Consider the following 22,968-nt stretch of genomic DNA (forward strand, 5'->3'; position numbering starts at 1 on the left):
TCATCCGTTATCAATACGATACGGTGTCAATCATGTGAATCATGCCCTCCACATCCTGAAGCGGGACCCAGGCCAGGATCATTGGCGGGCCCCCTACCTATCACTAATATTAAAGGCAGTCTGACGCTCTACAGTGGTGTTCGAGATCAAATAAAATTCAGTGTATTTTAGCGGTTTTTAACACATCTAATTATAGAGTTATCGAGTATAAATACACAACCACTAGAAATGTGTAGCACAACCATATATATTTTAAAGTGGGAATAATCCCGAAGTAAAATAGCGCCGTAGGCGCCTTTTTTACTATTAGTTAAATTTAAAATGTGTGTTTATCTCATTTATCGGGTCGACCCGCCCCGCCGGGTCCATCGGCTAGAGCCTTTTGGGAGCCATGGTGTCAATACTTGTTCTTGGCAGCAGCTATCAAATCAGTGCCAAAATCTTTTTTTAAAACATGAGTCAAAAACTATTTCTAAAAAAACTGTAATACACGGAAGATTTTCGTAGGTATTAAATCCGTCAAAATTATAATATTTATTGGCGTAATAATTATTTATGTCCAATTAAAATTATCGCACGGTTGGCGGCACTGTGTCAAGCACAAATAATTTTACTTTACAGGGCAACACCGAACATTGAGCATTATCATAGTTAGTATTTTCAAATCTGTTTGTGATACTCGTGTAAATGCTCTTATAATACATAGTATAGGTATGTATTATATTGTTAATTATCAATATGAAATATTAATTTAAAATATCTCCGATTCACCTACACTAACTTAAATGGGACATACCGTTTGTATAAAAAATACAGGTTCAAATCATACCCATTAATTAATTTAACCTTCATTACAACAAATTACTTCAAAAATAACAATGAACATCATACAAAAAGACCTTGTATCTAACTATTATTAGTTTAAATAAAAAGCAAATAATATAGTACTAATTCCACTTTTGTTAAATATAACTGGACCGATTTCGTCCGCCTCAGAAAGACATTTTTTATTTGATAAAAGTGGAAATTTTCCTCAATTTTTTTCGTTTTATTTAAACTAATTATACAATGTATTTTCACCATGAATTGACAGTTAACACAATAAAAGAAAGAAATAAAGTATCTATCTACATAACTTCTGTTGTATTGAAATGGTTTGAATATATATTTTAGTATAAGATCATTGTATGTTTATATTTAAATAATTGTTTGTTACTAATGTAAGAAATATAATATATATTAGATTACCTATCTATGTACTTATACTTTTTTAATCCTATATCTACTATAAATTGATAAAATATACTTGAGTAAATAAATATGACTTGCATAATATAATCTTATCAACCGTAATGCGCTGGCTTCTGATCCGGGGGCTCTGCTTTGATTCTTGGTGAGACACAATACATCTCCATCTATACGATTTTATTAACCGGGTGTTTCTGCGATTGCTTCACTGCTAGATTATATGTTTTATAACTTTGCACCTTTTTCGCATTTTTTTACTAAACTGATACGCCTATTTGCCTGATTACCTCGCATAAAATTTAATCAAATGATATTCACTTGTATAAATATAATATGAATAAATAAATAGATAATATATGTTAAAATATTTTTAGAATAATATTACATCATTTTCATCCTAGAAACGGGGTGCAAAGCAATGAAGCATATATTCTACTACACTTCTACCATTGGGTACCACGGTTTGTTCTAGTATTCTAGTGTAAAAAAGAAAATATGGCAGTGGAAGGCATATAGGAGCCTCTCGTAGTGCAGTGTGTAAAGCACTGGCCTTTCATCCGGGGGCTCCGGGTTCGACCCGGTGAAGTCACAACATATTTATGTGATTTTATCAATGCCAGGATGTTTGCGATTGTTTCACTTCTACTAATAATACACTACTGTTTCGCTACACTAAGTACTGTCATATGGACTCTTAACCTGTTGTAGTCTTATAAATAATATTATTATGTAGGTGCATATTTTTTTAATGTAGCTGCCAGGGAACTCAGAAATAATGGGAACTGAAATACATAACGGGTAAGGCGATAGCAGGCAACCGACTCGAGTAAGGAAGAATCCGTGTTAAACTTAGACTCGTGTCAAGAATACGTTTTACGTCGAATACTGAAAACTGCTCTCGCTTTATGCATTTACGCTAATTTAATGTTGGTGTATTACACACACTATTGCACGTGCATAATGCGTGCTTCATTTTCGTAGGAGACTCACACATTCAAAAGCCTGCTTCAAAATGCGGCGTATTAGCCTATCGGTATTCTATTTATTATCTGTTCTGTTTCTATAACCATTTCAACCTATCCTGTGGTAGCTGCCCATGGCGCCAATTTTTTTTTGTTTTACTTTAATCAAGTCAGTTTCATTGTATTCAATAAATTGCATGAATTGTTACGTAGACGTCCTACACAGGCGCACACACAAGGGTAGAGGGTTTTACGGGTGCAGACCCCCCCCCACAACCGGAATAAAATATTAATTATTGAGATAAATGGAATATTATTCGTCAGGACCTCATGAGTGAGGATCATGGTCAAGATGATTTGGCTGTCGGACAGCCTCCACGGGATGGTCCCACTCCGTTCGGTATTCTACGACACGCAAAACCTATGGCCACTGGATGACCTGCGGCATTCATTAATTAATTGGTGCTATTATCTGAATCATCCAATGTTTACGTATTGTCTTAAAGACAATACAGTACGACACAAACGGACACTAAAGATCCTAATAATTATGACCGTTAGCGATGATGCCCACAGGACGCGTCGGGCGCGCGAAGTCCGCGTATGCAGTGTTTATTCATAACCATAATCACACGTCTCTTCCCGCGCATTACCCTTCACCTATGTTATAAGCGGCCCAAGCAGCACAAAATAAATATTATTACAGCGCCTCTCATAACAAAGCAATAAAAATATTATATTATTTCGGGGCTTGTAATTAAAATTTACGATGACATTATTCAACCAGCGATAAACTGAACACGCAATAAAATAAAACAATGACTTCTCTGTAATTAAATAATTGCTTTCCGCCCGTCGATCGACGATGCCTCGCGCAGCTTGTTTTTACTCGCTGTGTTCAATGAATGGACTCCATTGTATTTTCTTTCATTCGTATCGCCGAGAAGCGGTGATTCGCGAAAAAACGATTATTCATGCGGCGCGCGCGTAAACACGCTGCGCGAGGCCTTGTCGATCGACGGGCGAAAAGCAATTATTTAATTACAGAGAAGTCATTGTTTTATTTTATTGCGTGTTCAGTTTATCGCTGGTTGAATAATGTCGTCGTAAATTTTAATTACAAGCCCCGAAATAATATAATATTTTTATTGCTTTGTTATGAGAGGCGCTGTAATAATATTTATTTTGTGCTGCTTGGGCCGCTTATAACATAGGTGAAGGGTAATGCGCGGGAAGAGACGTGTGATTATGGTTATGAATAAACACTGCATTCGCCGACTTCGCGCGCCCGACGCGTCTGTGGGCACCATCGCTTAAACCACGCGCATTCGATAATCACTTGTGAGTGCGACAGCTCGCAATAGTTCGTAGGTAAACACCCTTAGTTATACCTGCAAGCTAGGTGCGTATTGCTTTAATCAGTGCGGTGTTTCTGGGCATGATAAATGTACATGGAAAGGTCCGAACCCGAGCTGCCACCTTGTGTTCGTGCTTGAATGATGGTAAATAAAACGGGTTTGGGTCGAAATCCCGAAGGCCGGAATCCCAAAGGCCGAAATCCCGAATGCTGAAATCCCGAATGGCCGAAATCCCGAAAACCTAAATCCCGAAAGCCGAAATCCCGAATACCGAAATCCCGAAAGCTGAAATACCGAATGGCCGAAATCCCGAATGGCCGGAATCCCGAAAAATAAAACAATGCAAACATAATTAATTGCGCAATCTTGAATTGCGCAATTTTTACAAGAAAGACAAAAGCCCATTTTTTCTGGAAATATAAAAAACGATAAATAAAAATATAAACATCAATAATTGTGCAATCTCGAATTGCCCAATTTTTGTAGGGGGCAAAAACACATTTTTTGCGGAAAATGGGTTTTCAAGATTGCACAATTTTTTGCAGGAGAGACAATTTTGTGGAACAAATGGATTTTGTCTCTTTTACAACAATTGCGCAATTATTGATGTTTGTATTTTTTTACTTTTCAGGATTTCGGCCTTCGGGATTCCGGCCATTCGGGATGTCAGCGTTCGGGATTTCGGTATTCGGGATTTCGGCTTTCGGGATATCGGCTTTCGGGATTTCAGCATTCGGCATTTCGGCCTTCGGGATTTCGTCCGGCACCCAAATAAAACAAGTAAAAATACTATTTTCGGACATATGAAAATTATTTTGAATGAATGATAGTTTGCTTTTTGAAATTTACTCAACATATTGAGTCCTCTGCATTAATGCGTCAATGACATCAGTGATGTCCCGTGGGGGTAGGCGGATTGAGCGTCGTTTGGGGGCGGCAGTACCTCGAAGAGCGGCAAATCGAGGAGAATCATTTGGTATATATAGAAATAGCTAAGTAAGCTGAGTACCTACTTAATAAATAAAGATAATCTTTCCTTTTAAAAAAATCAGCTCATTGATTGGAAACAAAATGTATTAATTAACATAAAAGGTTCAACAGGACTGTATTTTTTTCGTCGGGTTCGCGATGTCTAGTTTACTTCCGATGCCCTTCGATGTCTTTGGTGACCAGAAACGACACGAGCACGGATGATAAAAAATATTGTATAAAAATAGGGCGGCATTATGGCCCTGCGCAGGGGCGGCATTTTGTCTAGGGACTTCACTGAATGACATTGAGCTAGGTACCTTACAAGCTGTTTGTTGGCGAATTTAAAAGCGGGCGATTCACCTAGGTACTGCAATTGTGATGATGACACACAAAACTTTCCATTCGCTGAGAAGCCACAAGCCAGCGACTATTTTAACAGAACCTAGTTCGTTTTTTTACCGGGAGGTCTCTACTACGCTCTACTGCGCAGACGCAGTAGGCCCACACGCCGGCGTGTAGCGTGTAAAGTTGACCGACTTTCAACTTTTCTCGGTAGATTGTTTACAATCTGCTTGTTAGCTTGTTCGATGAGTCTTAGCACAATGAAAACAAATAAGTTTGACTGACAAAGTTTACTGTGGACTATTTATGTCGGATCTTACCAACCTACCTCCACCCTTCGCAACTGTGAGGCGCTGACAAGTGTGGAGGTCTCCTTACGTTTTTATGAGTGATGTCGGTAAGTACTTTTTAACGTACCTAGCGATTATATCGTCTGCTTAATGGAATCGTTCCTCATTTCCCGCCCTTTATAATTTGTTACCCCTTAGCAATGCATGACCTGCCTACCAGCACGGGAAGTCTGTGAGGCTACGTCTCAAGTTTTAGTTGTATTTATTTTCAGAACTATTTAAGTAAACCCTGATGTAATATTTGTTGGCAGATCATGATTCTGGGCATTATCCTTCTGTGTGTTGTCGGCGGAGTCATCTTGTCTTGGTATGCGTCGTCATGCAACATCGGCCACTTCGCTCGCAATGGAGTGAAGGCAACATCATTGTGGTCTTTCGTTAAGGACACGATAGGTGTTATATTCCAGTTGGAGCACTTAAAAGATTTGGTCTGTCGTCAGTATTACACACATCCCGGACAAAAGTAAGTTTTTTTATCTTTTTAAATCATTTTTATTTATATCGAATCTTATTTAGGTTAGGTCCCAATATTGAAGCTCGATTTGATATAAATACAGGGGATTTCAAGTTATACACATCTATATTTTTATAAAATTCAATGCATTTTAAAATAAATATTAAAATAATTACAAGATAAAAAGAACTTTCCATATACAACGTTTTTTAATTTTCTATTGAATTATTATGCTCAATATGCTCAAATTTGTACTTGATATGAAGTAAATAAAAAACAAACAAACAAACAAATATAGAATACAGAAATGTCATTTTGACATTTCATTTTGATTTCCATAGTGACGCACGTATATGTTAATAATTTAGTTGCTAGGACCACCCCCTTAGCAACCAATAATAGTCTTTTACTTTTTACGGATTTTTCTGAAATAACTTTCTATATAAAACAGAATTAACTCAAAATGAATTCAATTCTGCTTAAAGATGGCTAAAAGTATTAAAAGAATGCGTTGGCATGTGTTCTGATATATTCTAAAAATTTCAAATGTCTAGCTAGTCGGGAATTTAGTTAAAAATCGATTGCAAGATTTGTACTGGACAAACAACCACCGGACAAACAAGAATAATGGTTAATAAATGGTTCATTTTGATATTCACCAAATTTCTTTTACAGATACATCGGCACTGGCTTATTCTTTTCGAGATCGGTACTCATCAGAGACTTGGAGTTAATTAGGCAGGTGACGGTGAAAGACTTTGATCATTTCACCGACCACTTTGGGACAATTGATGAATCCGTGGATCCACTCTTAGGAAGCAGTCTGTTCTCCCTGAAAGGTAAGCAAATTTTATTTTGACGCTTATTCATCAAGCAAACCGAATTCTGGCATCCTGAAAATGTAGCTAAATATACTTCACAGGCAGTGATGTCACATGGGGCTAGGTAGGTCATGCGTTGCATAGGGGCAGCATATTATAAAGCAGTGCTCCGCAACCGGTGTGCCGTGGGACGATGCTAGGTGTGCCGCGGCGCATTGCTCCAAAAAACAAATACATTATTTATATAAAAATACAATTATTTTGTATATTTTCCAATACTTAATAGCCAAATTTTCGTATATGGCTGGTAATATATTTGAGTACCTGTATTAACTTTATAAAACAATGCAAGGTCAGAATAAAAATATATTAACGTGCTCTGATAAAGTAGAAGGGGTTTTAAGACAAGGATCTCTACAAATGTACCAAAGGAGATCCGACTCGAAAATATTTAACTTTGCTGCAAAATAAATTTCATCATTACTTTCATACAATCAATATGACTGGATTCGAAACCCTTTTGCAACCAATGCTGAAAATTCTATAGAAGCGCTTTCCCTATAAATTTGAAAGGAATTGGTTGGATTGAGAAACGACGGAATGCTAAAACTAACCTTTGCCGATGTTCTATTGGTTATTTTCTGGATTTCGGTTAATAAAGAATATCATCGGATTTCCGACAAGGCTACCGCAGTTCAGCTCTGATTTCCTACGACAAGGGACCTATCTAGGTAGACAAAGTTTTTCAAATTAAGTTGTAATTGAAAATAATAAGCAGTCTTGTTTGAAGGGTCTTGACCGAGAACTTCGGATTGTTCTTTCAAATATCAAGTCAAAATAAGTAAGTATAAAATTTTTTTACGTTCATTGAAACAAGCTCAGTTATCACATTAATAAATTAGTATTATTCTATTGATAATTCAAATACATATAAATATGTACATTTTTAGTTCTTCGTCATGTGTTATAATGTTTTTATATTTAATTATTTATCAAATAAAAAACATATTTTTGTGCATGGCCCCCACAAGGGGGGAGCTGACAGGGTTCTAGCCTATAGGCCTAGGCTCAGTGGGGGCCGGCGTGGCAGGTCAGCCAGATAAGTGAGATAAACACAAATTTTGAATTTGCATCAATAGTAAAAAAGGCGCTATTCTACTACGCTGGTATTAATATTTTACAACATGTGATTGTAGGATACAATTTATTATTATTATGGCAATACTCGACACCCGACAACTATCCATAATTCAAGTGGATGTATTAATAAATACAAAAAATCGCCAAACATACAATCAATACCATTAATTTTACCTCAAACACCATTTGAAAAACGCTATTTTAGAGTATCACCCTGCCTTTAACCTTACCGACAGGTAGGGGGCCCGCCAAATATCCTGGCTTGGGGTCCATTTTTTGGTGTATAATGTTTTACGTGTGGTGTGCCGTGGAATTCTGAGAAGACCTTTGGTGTACCGTGGGTGAAAAAAGGTTGCGGAGCACTGTTATAAAGGATGGCGAAGGAGGGAACGATTACAAATAGGTATTATAACTTTTAAGACCTGTGGTGATTTTCCATGTAGCAGACAACCGACATCTTAAATAATGGAGGCATAAAAATGCTGACAGCATAATTATTGTTTTGTTCTAATATCTACCCATTGTAATACATATCGTAATGGGGGTGTAAGTGTAAGTGTACCTTCAAACTTGTCAGAGCCACAGACTTCCGCGTACTTCAAAATATGATACCTATGTCAATTTAAAGATGTTGTATTTGTATGTTTAAGATAGCCGAAAATCAATATAGCAATATACTACTCGGCATTAAATGAATGACACACTTTAATATTATGTAGGTTTGTTATTAAAACAAAAAATAGAGCAATAATAATTATTGGCAGCGTTTCCTTATTCATAACTAGATCAGTAGTGTTCGTTTTGATTGGTAATCATGACAATATCTATTGTAATATATATATGTACTGCATTAATATAAAAAAGACAGTCTTTGAATCCTCACTCAACTCATCGAGTCTGTCACGAGACGTACTACTATTGTCACGAGTCCTTCATTCGACATAGTAATCTCTTGATCATATCCATCTCACCAGTACATCATTGTCCGCGATATCAATCTACACACATTATTCATCTTTATTAAAGTATTATTTCATTCTTGTATAAGTAAATCGTTTTACAGTGGCACCATGGGTACGGCAATTGCGGCTTGCAGTTGTAGTGGTATTGTTTGCTAGCATTGAAACATGCATTGTCGCAAGCAATTCAATACACGCGCGAATCGCCTATGGTGCCACTGTAGAATGATTTACCTATACCAACGTAAAATGACTATCTACCCTCGAAATGAATAATAAGTAGGGACATAACGAATTTGCAGACAATTTGTAACTAAAAATTAAAGAGGATGTTCTCATTCTAAGTCTGCTTAATGGCGGCTCTTTTGCTAGGGACGTGACTGATGTTACCTATATATATATATATTTACAGCGTGATGATGCCAAAAGTCAAAACATAGTTCGCCGAAACCAATCTTTATGGAAGTGTAAAAATGAGCAGGAAAATGTTGTTTATTTGCGTTAGCTTCGTTAGTGCAAAGAAATAGGTAGGTAGGTGCATATCTGGAGAATCTAATAATATGTATATCATTCATTTTATTTCAAGGATGTCTCAGTTTCATTTATGTTAAAATAAAACAGTTATGACATTTAACTTTATATAATTTATAATTAAATAACAATATATTTCTATTATTTTTTATATTATTATGTAGAATGTATTTTTAAATGGTTCTGATAAATTGAGATCTGAAAATTTGCATATTTTGATCTGTCACTAATGTTGATAGTACGAGTCAGTACGAGTAAAACTGAAACGTCAGAATCGTTGATTTGTTGATTTGCTTAGCAACAGCTCGCTAATAATAAAGTGAAAAGTAATTATTTCGATAAAGATACTTACAAGATAAAAAGAACTTTTTATATACAACGTTTTTAAATTTTCTGTTGAATTATTATGCTCAAACTTAATACGCCCACAGTGGCCGCGCGGCATAAGCGTTGGACTATAAAGCCGTGGGTCCCAGGTTCGAATCCTGGGTCTGGCAAGTACACATATTGTTTTTCAATGTGTATCAGGGTATGGACCTAATAGGTTGAGCAAGTGGCTGACATCCATTTCTCGTAAAAAACAAAATCTGTCAATACAAACCTCCACTCTGTGGAGGCCCATATGATCCTATCAGGATCGGACATGGTCGAAAAAAAAATATGCTCAAACTTGTACTTGATATGAAGTAAATAAAAAAACAAACAAACAAATATAGAATACTGAAATGTCATTTTGATTTCCATAGTAACGCACGTATATAATTATTAATAATTTAGTTGCTAGGACCACCCACTTAGCAACCAATAATATTGGATTGGATTAAGGATTTCATCCGAAATATTTTTTCATACAAAACAGAATTAACTGAAAATGAATTGAATTCTTCTTAAAGATGGCTAAAAGTAATAAAAGAATGCATTGGCATCGTGTTCTGATATATTCTAAAAGTTTCAAATGTCTAGCTAGTCGGGAAGTTAGTTAAAAATCGATTGCAAGATTTGTACTGGTTAAACAACCACCAGACAAATAAGAATACGAGCTAATAAAAACGTTGTAAAAAGTCAGAAGGCTCCATCTTCTAAATGTGCAGGGACTTCAATAGCTGTATGGAAGATACAGGCCCATAGTGACACTGTATCCATGACAACCAAATATTGTTATTTCAATCTGCGTGATGTCTACTACTATTACAGAAAAGTTCTAATTTTAATTTCAGGTCAAAAATGGCGTGACATGAGAGCTACTCTTAGTCCAGCGTTCACCAGCTCCAAGATGAGGAACATGTTTCAGTTTGTTGCCGGTTGCGCAGAACAAACTTCCGCATTTTATATGAAGGAAATGCAAAATCCTCAAAACGAACGTAAGGTTTTTTTTTTTTAATAAGTACTTATTGAGGTTTATTACTCACTAGTGGTTAATAGTATGGTATTAGTATTAGTATGGTTAGTGTGTAATACACCAACATTAAATGAGCGTAAATGCATAAACCGAGAGCAGTTTTCAGTATTCGACGTAAAACGTATTCTTGACACGAGTGTAAGTTTAACACGGATTCTTCCTTACTCGAGTCGGTTGCCTGCTATCGCCTTACCCGTTATGTATTTCAGTTCCCATTATTTCTGAGTTCCCTGATTGAGACGATAGCCACAATTTAGACACTATACCTAACCTTACCACTCATTAGAGGAAGGACAGATTCTTCTGGCATTGCGGCCACAATGAAATAACTTTGGAACATTATTAATGTCATTTGAAAATAACGATACCATCACCTAAATGAGTCACCTGCACTGCCAGAAAAATCTGACACCATTCTACCTGTTAAACTATGTTCTCAGGCAGGCACATAAGATGGGATGGTTACAAGTCCATCATGCCATCACTTTCTTCTATAATAACCTATCATTGTCTCATGGACGTCACATTAATTACCTACCAAAAACTTTTTGAGGACCTCATTAATATACATATATGTTATCCAAACCAATTGTTAATTTACAAAACATTCCTGGTTTACCACTCATTCTTCGGCAAAAATCAACCCTGGGGCAGCATGCAGGTTTTTTATCGGTTGTGTTAACAGATTTATGTGTTCATCGTCTATTGTATTTTCAGCTTGTAGTGTTAACATTATGCTTTATTTTTTCCAGGATACACTTTGATGTAACCCTTATTCCAGTAAAAACATAATAACTATTGTCAACCATATAAAATGTTCTCAAAAAATCTGTAAATTATAATAATTAGTAACACAATAACTGTGAGCTGCGCAGTTGCTTTATATTATCTATGTTTTCAATTCAACAATATGAATCCTTGTCCTGTCTCTCTCGTGTGCCTGCCATCAATCCTCTTCAAGGTGTACCCAAGAGGGTGAGGTATCGCTGGATCTATGTTGCTTTTATTTTAAAATTTTATTCTTATGTATCACATTCTATTTTCCAGAGCTAGGCCATATTGAAGTGGAGCTGAAGGATGCATTTAGGCGATACGCAAACGATGTCATCGCATCTTCAGCGTTTGGGGTGAAAGTGGACTCACTTTCGGAGAGGAACAATCAGTTCTACGAGATGGGAAATGAAGCTACAGATTTCACGGGACTAAAAGGGATGAAATTTTTTCTCTTCCTGATAGCTCCTAAATTCGCAAAGGTAAGAAACTTTTAACAACTGACATTTCCATAGAACAAGAAGGAAAGCATTTAGACATTACCCATGTTTATCATACTCAATACCCATGATTTTTTTAATTACATTATAACCTCGTTTTTACGTGCCCGGAATTCACGTTTTCCCGGCAATTGCGTGTATTTTTTTCAGTCCCGATATATTTCAGTACATTTAATACCCGCATTTACGTTTTTCTTTCCCCGCGATTTACATCGGAAATATTCAAAATATGCGAGTTACGCGCGCTTGACAATGAATGATTGGGTCGTGACATTCGAACGGCGTAAGGTGAGAATTACATAACAAAAATGCAACAAACTAATATACATGATTTTTTTTAATAAAAAATAAAAAAAATTTCAATAAAAATTTTAATTGAATATTGTTTTTTAATAAAACGTTATTTTTTAGAAACATAAAATTTAAATGTTCTTTTTTTCAATACCCCCTGTTACAGGCGGGCTTCTCCCGGTGTAAAATAATCATTTATTAGTCATAAGTCGAAACGTAACCCTGACCTCTAGAAACGGCTTCATAAAACATCTAATCTGATTCCTTGCTCAACTACGTAATTTTTCTTATTCATAAGTAAAGGCCTTCGTCCGGTGTGTGAAAATCACATATTGGGCGGAGGTGTAATTAAGATAAATGTAATTTAATTTAAAAAGTATAAATGATGATGGATGAAAGAGATAATTTTAAGATTAAATATAAGTACTTATTCAAATATAATAAATTTTGCCGCGCTTGCCGGCAACGTTCGAATTTCACGCGCCTGCGCCGGGGTGGTCTTCATGATTCGTCAAATCAAAAGCATCACGCGATAAAATTTGGCCAATCACGAGAGTCCTTTTTGCTGGACGGCGTGGGTACGCGAAATTTGGAAAAAAAAAAGTTAGTGAGCTTCCCTTTTCCAACATGTACGGACCTGCGAAACTTATTGTTAAAACAAAATATGTAAACGTGTAAAGAAAATGTAAAATATAAGAAGATTACCAAGTTACGCACGAGACAGACGTGGTTCATTTAATTTCTCCTCAATTTAAAATATCTTTTTTTGTGAATCCGGGGTTCGATGGACACCTGAGCTAGCCGCTGGAATCCCGGGTATCTCACCCCCTTTTACATTTTCCCTCCAATTAGGTTTTTTTTTCAGTCCCTTAAAAAACGTAAAATAGGGGTTATACTGTATTTGTTTTCTGTTTTAATATGGAAACTGTCATAGTTATCTAATCTGTACAAATAGAAAACAATTCTAAAGAATAATAATAATAAAAGACCAATTTACTCAGTAAAATACTCAGTGGCGAAGGGTGAAGGTGGGCTGTGGACAGAAATAGTGTAAACTAAATTTTGTCAGTCATACCTATTTGTTTTCATAGAACTAAGAATATAAATTGCAGATGGCACTGGTTGGTTTTTAATTCAATTAAACCCTGCCTAAAGCAAATCATACTTATTAGATATTATATAAAAATATTCTTCTATCTACAAAATATCTAAAATTATGCCATTTAATTATACATAATTTTATGTATTTTATAGATAGGAGAATATTTGTTATCTATTATGGTTTGGTTAGGCATGGTTTAATCGAATTTTAAAAACCAGCTGCAATTTGTATTCTTAGTTCAATGAAAACAAAAAAGTATGACTGACAAAGTTTAGTATGCGCTATTTATGTCGAATCCCCACAGTCTACCTCCACCAGTGGTGCATTTAGGGTGGTGAAGGCCCGACGGACATAATGATTTTGAGGCCCCCACGATACAAAATTAAATAAAATCAATTAATTTTTATTTGTATAAATCTCTTATTTGCATTGCTTTTTCATCAAGGGTTTTAATATCATATTTTATTGCTTTCAGTTTTTAAAAGAATGCTGGCTTAAAGTCATAAAGTAGCTGATAAAAGTGGAAAGGCAATAGGTACCTGTTTTTTTCAGGAATTATTTAGAAGTTAAATTAACTGGCTTGGTTTCACAGGGTTTAATTGAATTTTCAAAACTAACCAACACCGCCTGTAAGACTACCAAAGTTTAGTATGCACTATTTATGGCTGATCTTAACAGTCTACCTCCACCCTTCGCCACTGTTGTACAGTATAGATTACATAAACAATGACTATCTGATATGACAAAAATGAAAATAACGTATGACTAATCTGGATCTACCTGAAACAAGTTATTATGTGCTGGAGAAAAAAAATAGACTTATCACATGTACTAAAATCATTATTACTTAAAAAATATGATGCGCTTACTTGTATCTAGTAATTAAACATTACGATTACAGGCATTAAACCAATTTCATTATTGGCATGATAGTGATGATCCGTTTTCAGATGATAGGGCTAAAGGTGTTTGCAGATAAAGTGACCAATTTCTTTAGACACCTGGTGTGTGACAGCATGAAAGCGAGGGAGGAAGGAAAAATCTTGAGACCTGACATGATTCAGCTCCTCATGGAAGCGAAGAAAGGGTCTCTGAAGTGTGACGTGGAATCAGATTCTAAGGATGCTAATGATGGCTTCGCTACGGTTGAAGAGTCTTCTGTTGGAAAGGAAACTGTAAAACGCCGTAAGTTGTGTTACATATTAATTTTATAAATAATGGCAAGACGAGTTTAGGAATAAATAATTTTAAGCGACAATTAATGTCACAAACAAAAATACAGGTTACTGATTATCCAATAGACCGTATGTGAGATTTTTCTTTTCATATTCAATATAAATAATGGGATGAATCAAAGAATTTAGAGTCTACACAGAAGGATAATGCATATTAGCATTTAAAAATTAGGATTTTTGAAAGCATTTCGATTTTTGAATCAAACAAATTATACATGTGGTTGTATTGGTAATAAGTTCATTATTTTCTTCTTCTATTGGCAGCCCCAAAAACAAAATGGTGGCTTGTGTTCTGAATTGTAGTATGTTGCTTTATTTACATAATCTACACATGCATTTCTCAGTGTTTTACATGATTATTCATGTTTAAAATAATGGTTAATGTATTTATTGCTTTTGGTTGCCTACAATATAACATTGATGAGGTAGTATATTTCCAAAGGTTATAGCTAAATTTCTAAAATATCAGTTGAACATCATGCTTCCAAAAATTATGTAATTAAAATAAAATTCTACCCCTTTAAGTCATACTTAATTTTAGAATAAAAAACAAATTATGTGTACCTTTATTAAATATATTTTTATATAAAAATATATATAAATTGTGCACTCTATTTTTGGATTTCACAGCCTACCTTCCAAATGTCACTCTTCAACAGTGCTATGCCTGGCCTATGCCTTCATCATTCAACCTCTTTGATAAGCCCAACATCATCAGATTTATCAAAACCTATCATCTGCCAGACACATGTGGACGTGTGACATATATGGATGATCTAGCTCCGATGAAACGCCACACACATTTAGTGAACTATGTACAATGAAAACAGAGCACAGAAAACTATAACTTCGGTGGACAGAGAGACTTGCTATGAGTAATCGTTTGGAGAATGAGAGTGAAGGACAGGGCAGTCTCATTAAGGCGGTGAAGGTTCAACGCAGGAAAGAAACGTCAGAAAAGAAAAAGTATCTGGCAAGCTGTGATTAAATATATTCAAAACTTATATTATATCTTTACAGAATGGACTGACGATGAATTAGTTGGCCAGGCCTTTATATTCTTCTTTGCTGGCTTCGACACCTCATCTTCTGTTCTATGCTTCATAGCGCATGAGCTTACCATGAATCCTGATATTCAAGAGAAGCTTCAAGAAGAAATTGATGAAGTCGCTTTAAGAAACAACGGCCATGTACACTACAATGATCTACAGAATATGAAATACATGGACATGGTAGTATCAGGTGGGTAACTGAATACAGTTTTCTCTCTACATACAATTTGATTCAATGATTCCTAACTGGGTTTCATAAAATTTCGCAAAAGTCAATGAAGAAGTATGAACTTAGTAATTACAACAAAAATCGGTTAACATGTCCTATTTTTTAAAAATTAAATAGAGAGAGTTTTACTTAGGAGCTAAATTCATGTAGCAGCAAGGAACATAGAATAAAAAATTGAACAATCCAGTTGGCAGTAAAACATCACTGCCTACTTCTACTACATACTATCCATTTTACTTTTGTCAAAAAATTGCATTGTAACATAACAAAAATACAGCACAGTATTATCAAGTTTGTGTTTATTGGCATATCCAATAGTTTTGGACACATAGATATATTAAGAATACTCGCTTATTAAAATTTTTACCCACTACACTAATACATTATGCCGTACTACTCCTAAATAATGCACGATCTACCTATCTGTAATTGAACATGTGACCAATTATAATAATATTTAAGAATATGGGTCAATGAGAAATGGGACCAGTCTTAGGAAATAAAAACTAGAATTGAGATCGCAAGGAGTGCCTTTCTCAAAATGAGACGCCTCCTTAGCAATCGAGAGCTTAACCTAAGTCTGATACTGTGTATGGTGCGTTGTTATGTTTTCTCAATTCTTTTCTATGGTATGGAAGTATGGACGCTAAACCAAGAAATATCACGGAGAGTTGAAGCTTTTGAAATGTAGCTGTATCTATATACGCATTCTCAAAATTAATTGGACTGACTGGGATGACGAATGTTAAAGTTCTCAATTGAATAGGAAAGTACCGAGATGTTCTGCGTAGTATCAAAACTAGAAAATTACAGTACCTTGGCCATGTTATGAGAGGATAAAGTACAACATTCCCCAACTTGTCATCCAAGGAAAGATCAATGATAAGCATTGGTGGGCGGTGGCTGACCTCCGCTAGGGAATATCACTATAAGAGGAAGACATATAATTATGCTCTGTGAACATCACTGGCTGTATCCAGTAAATAATAATCAACTAATTCTTTTGGAAAACAATATTTATTTCCTATACTTCAGATATACGAGTTACCTTAACACTTAGCGTTTGTGCCAACATTAACCACGAAACGCTGTGTTCGACCCCTGCTCACCTGTCGACTCTTCCGCTATAGGAAATGTAGATGACAGCCAGATATAGGAAGCATCCATACATAAAAACGGCATTAAATGGCGTGCAGTCATAAAAAATTAATTAACACATAACTGCAACGTTAACGTAGATATTTTAAATGATTTTAGAGAAACAAAACAAAATGTACATAGTAAGTAGTAACACTCATTACTCGCCAATCAGTTTATCAATTTTTATTCCTTCATACATATTTGCTACAAAATTTCCTCTACTAAGTAAAACTCTTTTTAGGTAAATACTTCTTTGACATGCTATCTCTAGTCAAGATACTTAAAAATACTTCATTGTTTAAAAATAGGTCATGATAAACTATTTTTTACTCCATTACCTACTAAAAATATATTCGAATTCTTGCAGAAACCCAGGGCCTCGCTGAATCTCTGTCATGGATCACTACTCTATCCTATACGGATGGTTTAATAGATTTTTTTAATTGTAGAAACATTGAGATTGTGGTCTCCAGTTGTTACCAGTGATAGAAAATGCGTCAAATCCTACACTTTACCTCCACCAACCGACTCAGATCAGACAGCAGATCACAAAGGATACACGGTATAATTCATGTTTTTACTCTTGGTTTTCGCCTACTTTCTGTATACCCAGAAACTTATTTTTTTTACCATGTTCGATTCTAAGAACATCATAATATAGACCTCAGAATAAGTCTAGTTTTTGTGCACTTCAATATAAGCCACCTAAAGCCAGCCAAAGTCATTCTTCGGTAGGTAGCCAGGTAGGTAGCCAAACTTCTTAAAGAATCTACTCAAATCCGGCGTTACCTATTCTGTGGCAAATTGCAAGTGAAAAACTTAGTTATATTTTAATCTCATGATTATTATCACTTTGTATTTGATGCAGTTGTTCAGGAGAGAACAAAAAATCCACTAGTGTAACTTATTTAAGCTAAGATTATTCGAAGGGAACACTCTGATCCGACTGCTCAAATGTTATTTTAGGATACATAATAATAGTTGTTGTTAATAAGGTTGTAAACCTGTCTATGTGTGCAATCATCCGAGTATGATGCGTTTGTGTTAATGTCATTTCATCTCCTACAGATTGCAGCTGGTGAAGGAATTTCGATACCAGTTTACGCTATCCACAGTGACCCGAAATATTTCCCAAATCCGGATAAATTCGACCCGGAAAGATTCTCCGATGAGAACAAAGGATCTATTCAGCCGTTCACGTACATGCCTTTTGGATTGGGTCCGAGAAATTGTATAGGTAAGCAAAAGAAATATATTTTTCGTTAAAATTACAATTGAATTTCGATTTATCAGAATAGATAATCGCTTCCCTAGTAATCCAAACCCACGCAATTATCATAATATTTTTCTTAAAAAAGAATTTATACTCTAGACTAAGCCTATTACGCATACCGTATCAGGAATTTTGAAGGCTATTCGATTTTCGAATCAAACAATTTTATTATAAACGTGTGGCTGTATTGGTAACAAATACATTATTTTCTTTTTATATTGGCAACCCTACAAACAAAATGGAGACTTTCAATCTAGTTTGAAGTATGTTGCTTTGTTTACATAATCTCATGATCAATATAGGTACATACTGGTTTTGGCTGCCTACATAAAATTGACAAAGTAGTATCTTTCCACAGATATACCTATAGCTAATGTCTGCTTTAATATGGTAATATTATGTGAGATGCGTGAAAAAATGTCAAATTAAAGTTGATTTTAATTATACACTATTCAAACCTATGAATTATTTAAGTGTAGCTCAAGTCTTATTTTGGCAATATATGCACATAGAACCATGTACTTATGTAATTAATTAATCGGGTGAATATAAAATTAAAGAGAAATATCATAGTAGAATTAATGTTCAAATGAACCTGCAATGTGTAGTAAACCGTAAGTAACCAAGTTAATAATTCGACCAGAGATCCATTTTACTTCAATTTCATACATTTAGACCTCTATAGAAAAAGGTTTTTTTCAACACTTTCTACAATAGTAAATGTATTATAATAATCATAGCGGTTCATAGCACTATTTAGTGAGGCTGTCAAAAATAGAAAATTTAATTAAAATACATATATTTTCTAAATATACAAGTAGATATTGCAAGCAATTATTATAATAAAAGCAGCGCTCGAAATGGAAAATTTTACGAACCGGAGCGCTCGATATTTTTATGAAAATATTAACGTTGTTATCTAATTGTATATGTATTTTATGAAAATAAGTCTGTTAGATTTTTTTATTATATGACATATCTAGCTCAGACGGTCAAATTAATATATCCACGAGACGGAGCGATAATTTTGGAGATTTTATGGACCGGAACGGTGCTCCGGTGCGTTCCGATCAATTTCGAGCCCTGAATAAAAGTTTATTTTTCACCATTTTACATGACCCCTGTAAATCAAGAGTCAAATGTAAGGTAGTGTCGTATAAAAAAGATGTTTTTTTAACTCTGTCATATCAATCAGTCTGAAAATCTGTCTTTTTTTTGTTTAATCGCAGGATATTCTCAGAGGATTCAAAATATATATGAATTTATGACATTGTCTTTCTTTATTTTTTTGAAGCCTCTCGCTTTGCTTTAATGGAGATGAAAGCTGTGATATTCCATATGTTGGCCAAGTTCGACTTCACTGTCATCTCGAAGACCCAAATTCCGCTGAAAATCTCCAAGTCTACATTCAACATGACTGCTGAAAATGGATTCTGGATCGGATTAAAGCCAAGAGTCATTGCCGGAAATTAAATAGATACCCACGATTATCATTTAATGTGATTTATTACCAGATTTAGAAATTTTCACAAACACTATGAAATTGACAGATTGTATTTATTCTTTTATTTTATGAATATATGACCTCCTTATTTTTGGACAGTCATATTATTAAACATAATATATGTCTAATAACAAAAATTGAAATTTAAAAAACCTATGTAAATGTTCCATAACTTTTGAAATCCACCAACAAAAACAATGTTGACAAACGATTTACAGAAATATAATATTATTACCTATTTAAAGTGATATAAATACGGGTAAGACTCCACCCCCTTTAAACCGTGGTGGGATTGGTCGTGATAACCGAAATTTAACAGTGGGTCTATTCTATACGCAAGAAGGCTATCAATGGCAGTTTATTATTATGTATTGAGGTATTATAATAATTTATTGTTGCAACAAGTTAGCCGTCTAAACTATCAAAACTGTCTATCTCGCTCTAAAAATTAACACAGCCAAGAAAGGGGCTTTTAAAACATTGCAATTTTTGACAGTTTAGACGGTTAACTTATTTTAACAATTAACTGCCTCACTAGGTAAGTATGATAATTTACTGACGATAACCGCCTTGTGTATAAAATAGACCCACTGGGGGAGATTTGAAAAAAATGTAATTTAAAGTATGAAAATGGTAAAAAAACAAAATAAACAAAATATATAAAATAACAGTAATTTCACATCACAATAAACTGAAAAAAATAACATTCATTTTGTTCTGCATTGCAAAAACGTTACGTTGCGACGTATCATTATACTTTTGTTTCACTCACGCTCTAAACTTCATAATAATATGTGAGTGAGTAAAAAGGTGCATGATTCCACTAATTATGACGATTCCTGGAACATGGCAATACTATACGACTCAAACCATTAAATTCTCAACAAATTTAATTAAACGATGTTTAGGGAAAGTTTATTGATATAATCCCTCTACATTTTCAGTGAACAATTTCAGTATAATTTTTTTTTATTTATTTTTAAAAAATCAATTTTTATACTGTAGTTGACATTTAACCAAAGCTGTCCCCAAACCCAGTGATTCTCAATCTGACACTTTTAAGCAAAAACAAATGTTTTCTAAGTTTTTCATATAACCTATTATTAAAACAGTTATTCATTTTTATGGATTTACTTATAGATCAAAACAATTTTATTATAAAAGCAGGATTGACACAAAATATATACACCAAAGATGGAACCTTCTATGAAAATCGTTGAAGCGAGTTTCAGTTTGTCATAAGTGCCATTATTTTATGCAACAAACAATGAATGCCTACCTAATTCTTCAGTTTGTATAAAAATTAGTAGACCAGATAAAATATTTAAAAATACACTGTTATGCGTCAATTACATTGAGCTACTTTATGAGCTGCTTGTAGGCGAATTTACAATCTGCCTGTAAAGTCGCCCAGTGTCATAATCGAACAAGCTAACAAGCAGATTGTAAACAATCTACCGAGAAAAGTTGAAAGCCGGTCAACTTTACACACTACACGCCGGCGTGTGGGCCTACTGCGTCTGCGCAGTAGAGCGTAGTAGCAACCTCCCGGTAAATAAACGAACTACGTTCTGTCTAAATAGTCGCTGACTTGTGGCTTCTCAGCGAATGGAAAGTTTTGTGTGTCATCATCACAATCACAGTAGCTGAATCGCCCGCTTTTAAATTCGCCAACAAACAGCTCGTAAAGTAGCTCAATGTAATGCTATAATGATGTAGCCATAATAATTGTTTTTAAACATATTGTAAATATAATATTATTGTTTATTAATTTAAGATGCTGTCTACCTCAATAAAAAGATATCCATATCTAATAATTGACAAATTATTACATAATATCTACCAAAGAAAATATTATTACATAGGAATATTAGATAAGGATAGGTAGGTACGTAGGTACCTACCTATTAACTTTTTATACTATACAATATATTATATTATTTGTATGATGGAGTTCTAACCTGTAAACGCCAATTCAGTTAATATTTTCATCTATGGAAATATATAATAAATCGTCACTCTTCAGGTCAATTGTCGTAACCCTCGCTTTTAAACGAAGTGACATTTTGATGGCAATACACTTATTGCATACTCTTACATGAACTGGCCAAGTATCATAAACCCCAAAAAAATATTTCATATCAAAATAATTCAAAACTATTTTTTAAGCCGTTTGTAACTTAATAAAAAATATTTCAGCCAAATGCTATAACCCTCTAAACGTAAGCTTCTGGTGTATCAATAAAAGAAAATTCTCAATTTGTAATAAAATAATTATTAAATCCAATGCTCACAGTTTTTTTCACTTTCTGAACAAGTTGATATTTGAGGGTTACGACAATTATTAATTGGCTTGGCCAGTGACGATATTATGTAGATGCAAAAAAATTCGAAATGAATGACAAATTTATAATTATTAATAAAACTAGGTATATTTTTTAGTCTATGATAATATTTTATTGTAATGAAGTACCTATCTATAATTATTATTTTGTATGTTTTTACAAAAGGCTTGGTTAATTATAAATATTTACTTAGTCACATTACTTACAGTGTTTTATTTTAGCATTATTTTGATCAAACCAAACATAGCTACCCTTATTTACCATACTTACCATATTTTATATTACCTGTCTTCTGTAGAGATATACTTTCTTTGTTTTTTTAACCATTTTCAATAATTCTTTACAGTAAGTTGTACCTAATATTTCACCTAATTTAATTTCATTTATTATGCTTTCTGTGTCCGCCTCTTATTGGGACAATCACATATTATTTTATTCTATATTATAATTATACTTATTCTCTGTGATTGATCCTGTTGGGTGACACAAATAAATTTAAAAAAAATACCACATTTAGTATTACTTACTTTATAGCGCCTGTACACATGCATGGAATTACTGTCGGCAATTGTGCTTATTTTAAAGTGTCATCACAATAACTGTTTACACATAAAAGTGCTGACTGTGTCTCCAATCTCATTCTTCAAGAGTAAGCAAGATGCGAGGTTGTCATTTTATACTACTATCTGACAGGTCGTATTGAAAATCGAAGCTCGAAATGAGTAATTTGTTTTTTTACCGGCATGTTCTCCCCTATCGCTCTACTACGCAGATCGAAAATAATCTTACTGCGCGCAATAAATCATCACAATTTGGAATCTCCCAATCTTGTTTGTTTACGCAATCTTGCCAACTGCTGGATAATACATAATATTTCCCCATAGATTTTCTTACTGTGCACAGTACATCCATGCACGTGTAAACGGAGTATAATATTCGGGTTTTATTATAATTTCTGCCTTAAACCCAGTTTCGCAAGGTTGCCACTAT

General features: G+C 34.4%; 1 protein-coding gene across 1 annotated transcript; it reads left to right on the top strand.

The window, feature by feature from the left end:
• The first annotated feature begins 653 nt into the window (after nt 1-653).
• On the top strand, nt 654-21,445 carry LOC147065314 (cytochrome P450 9e2-like). The gene is made up of 11 exons (XM_085956462.1): nt 654-711; nt 4,200-4,348; nt 5,484-5,695; nt 6,362-6,525; nt 10,355-10,498; nt 11,584-11,789; nt 14,151-14,385; nt 15,456-15,677; nt 17,306-17,418; nt 17,925-18,093; nt 19,424-21,445. The coding sequence occupies exons 2-11, from the start codon at nt 4,232-4,234 to the stop codon at nt 19,600-19,602; spliced, it is 1,761 nt and encodes a 586-aa protein (XP_085812588.1). The 5' UTR covers nt 654-711; nt 4,200-4,231; the 3' UTR covers nt 19,603-21,445.
• Nucleotides 21,446-22,968: the final 1,523 nt, after the last annotated feature.

The sequence above is a fragment of the Rhyacophila brunnea genome, unplaced genomic scaffold (assembly GCF_057557595.1).
Source record: "Rhyacophila brunnea isolate RB1 unplaced genomic scaffold, BYU_Rbru_1.0 scaffold_6, whole genome shotgun sequence".
Classification (NCBI taxonomy): Eukaryota; Metazoa; Arthropoda; class Insecta; order Trichoptera; family Rhyacophilidae; genus Rhyacophila; species Rhyacophila brunnea.

Excerpts from the sequence above, each read along its gene's own strand:
- LOC147065314 (XM_085956462.1), top strand. The coding sequence starts at position 4,232 with ATGTCAGCGTTCGGGATTTCGGTATTCGGGATTTCGGCTTTCGGGATA. Across the intron at positions 10,499-11,583 it reads GCAAAATCCTCAAAACGAAC|AGCTAGGCCATATTGAAGTG; the intron begins GTAAGGTTTTTT and ends TCTATTTTCCAG. Across the intron at positions 17,419-17,924 it reads CAGATCACAAAGGATACACG|ATTGCAGCTGGTGAAGGAAT; the intron begins GTATAATTCATG and ends CATCTCCTACAG.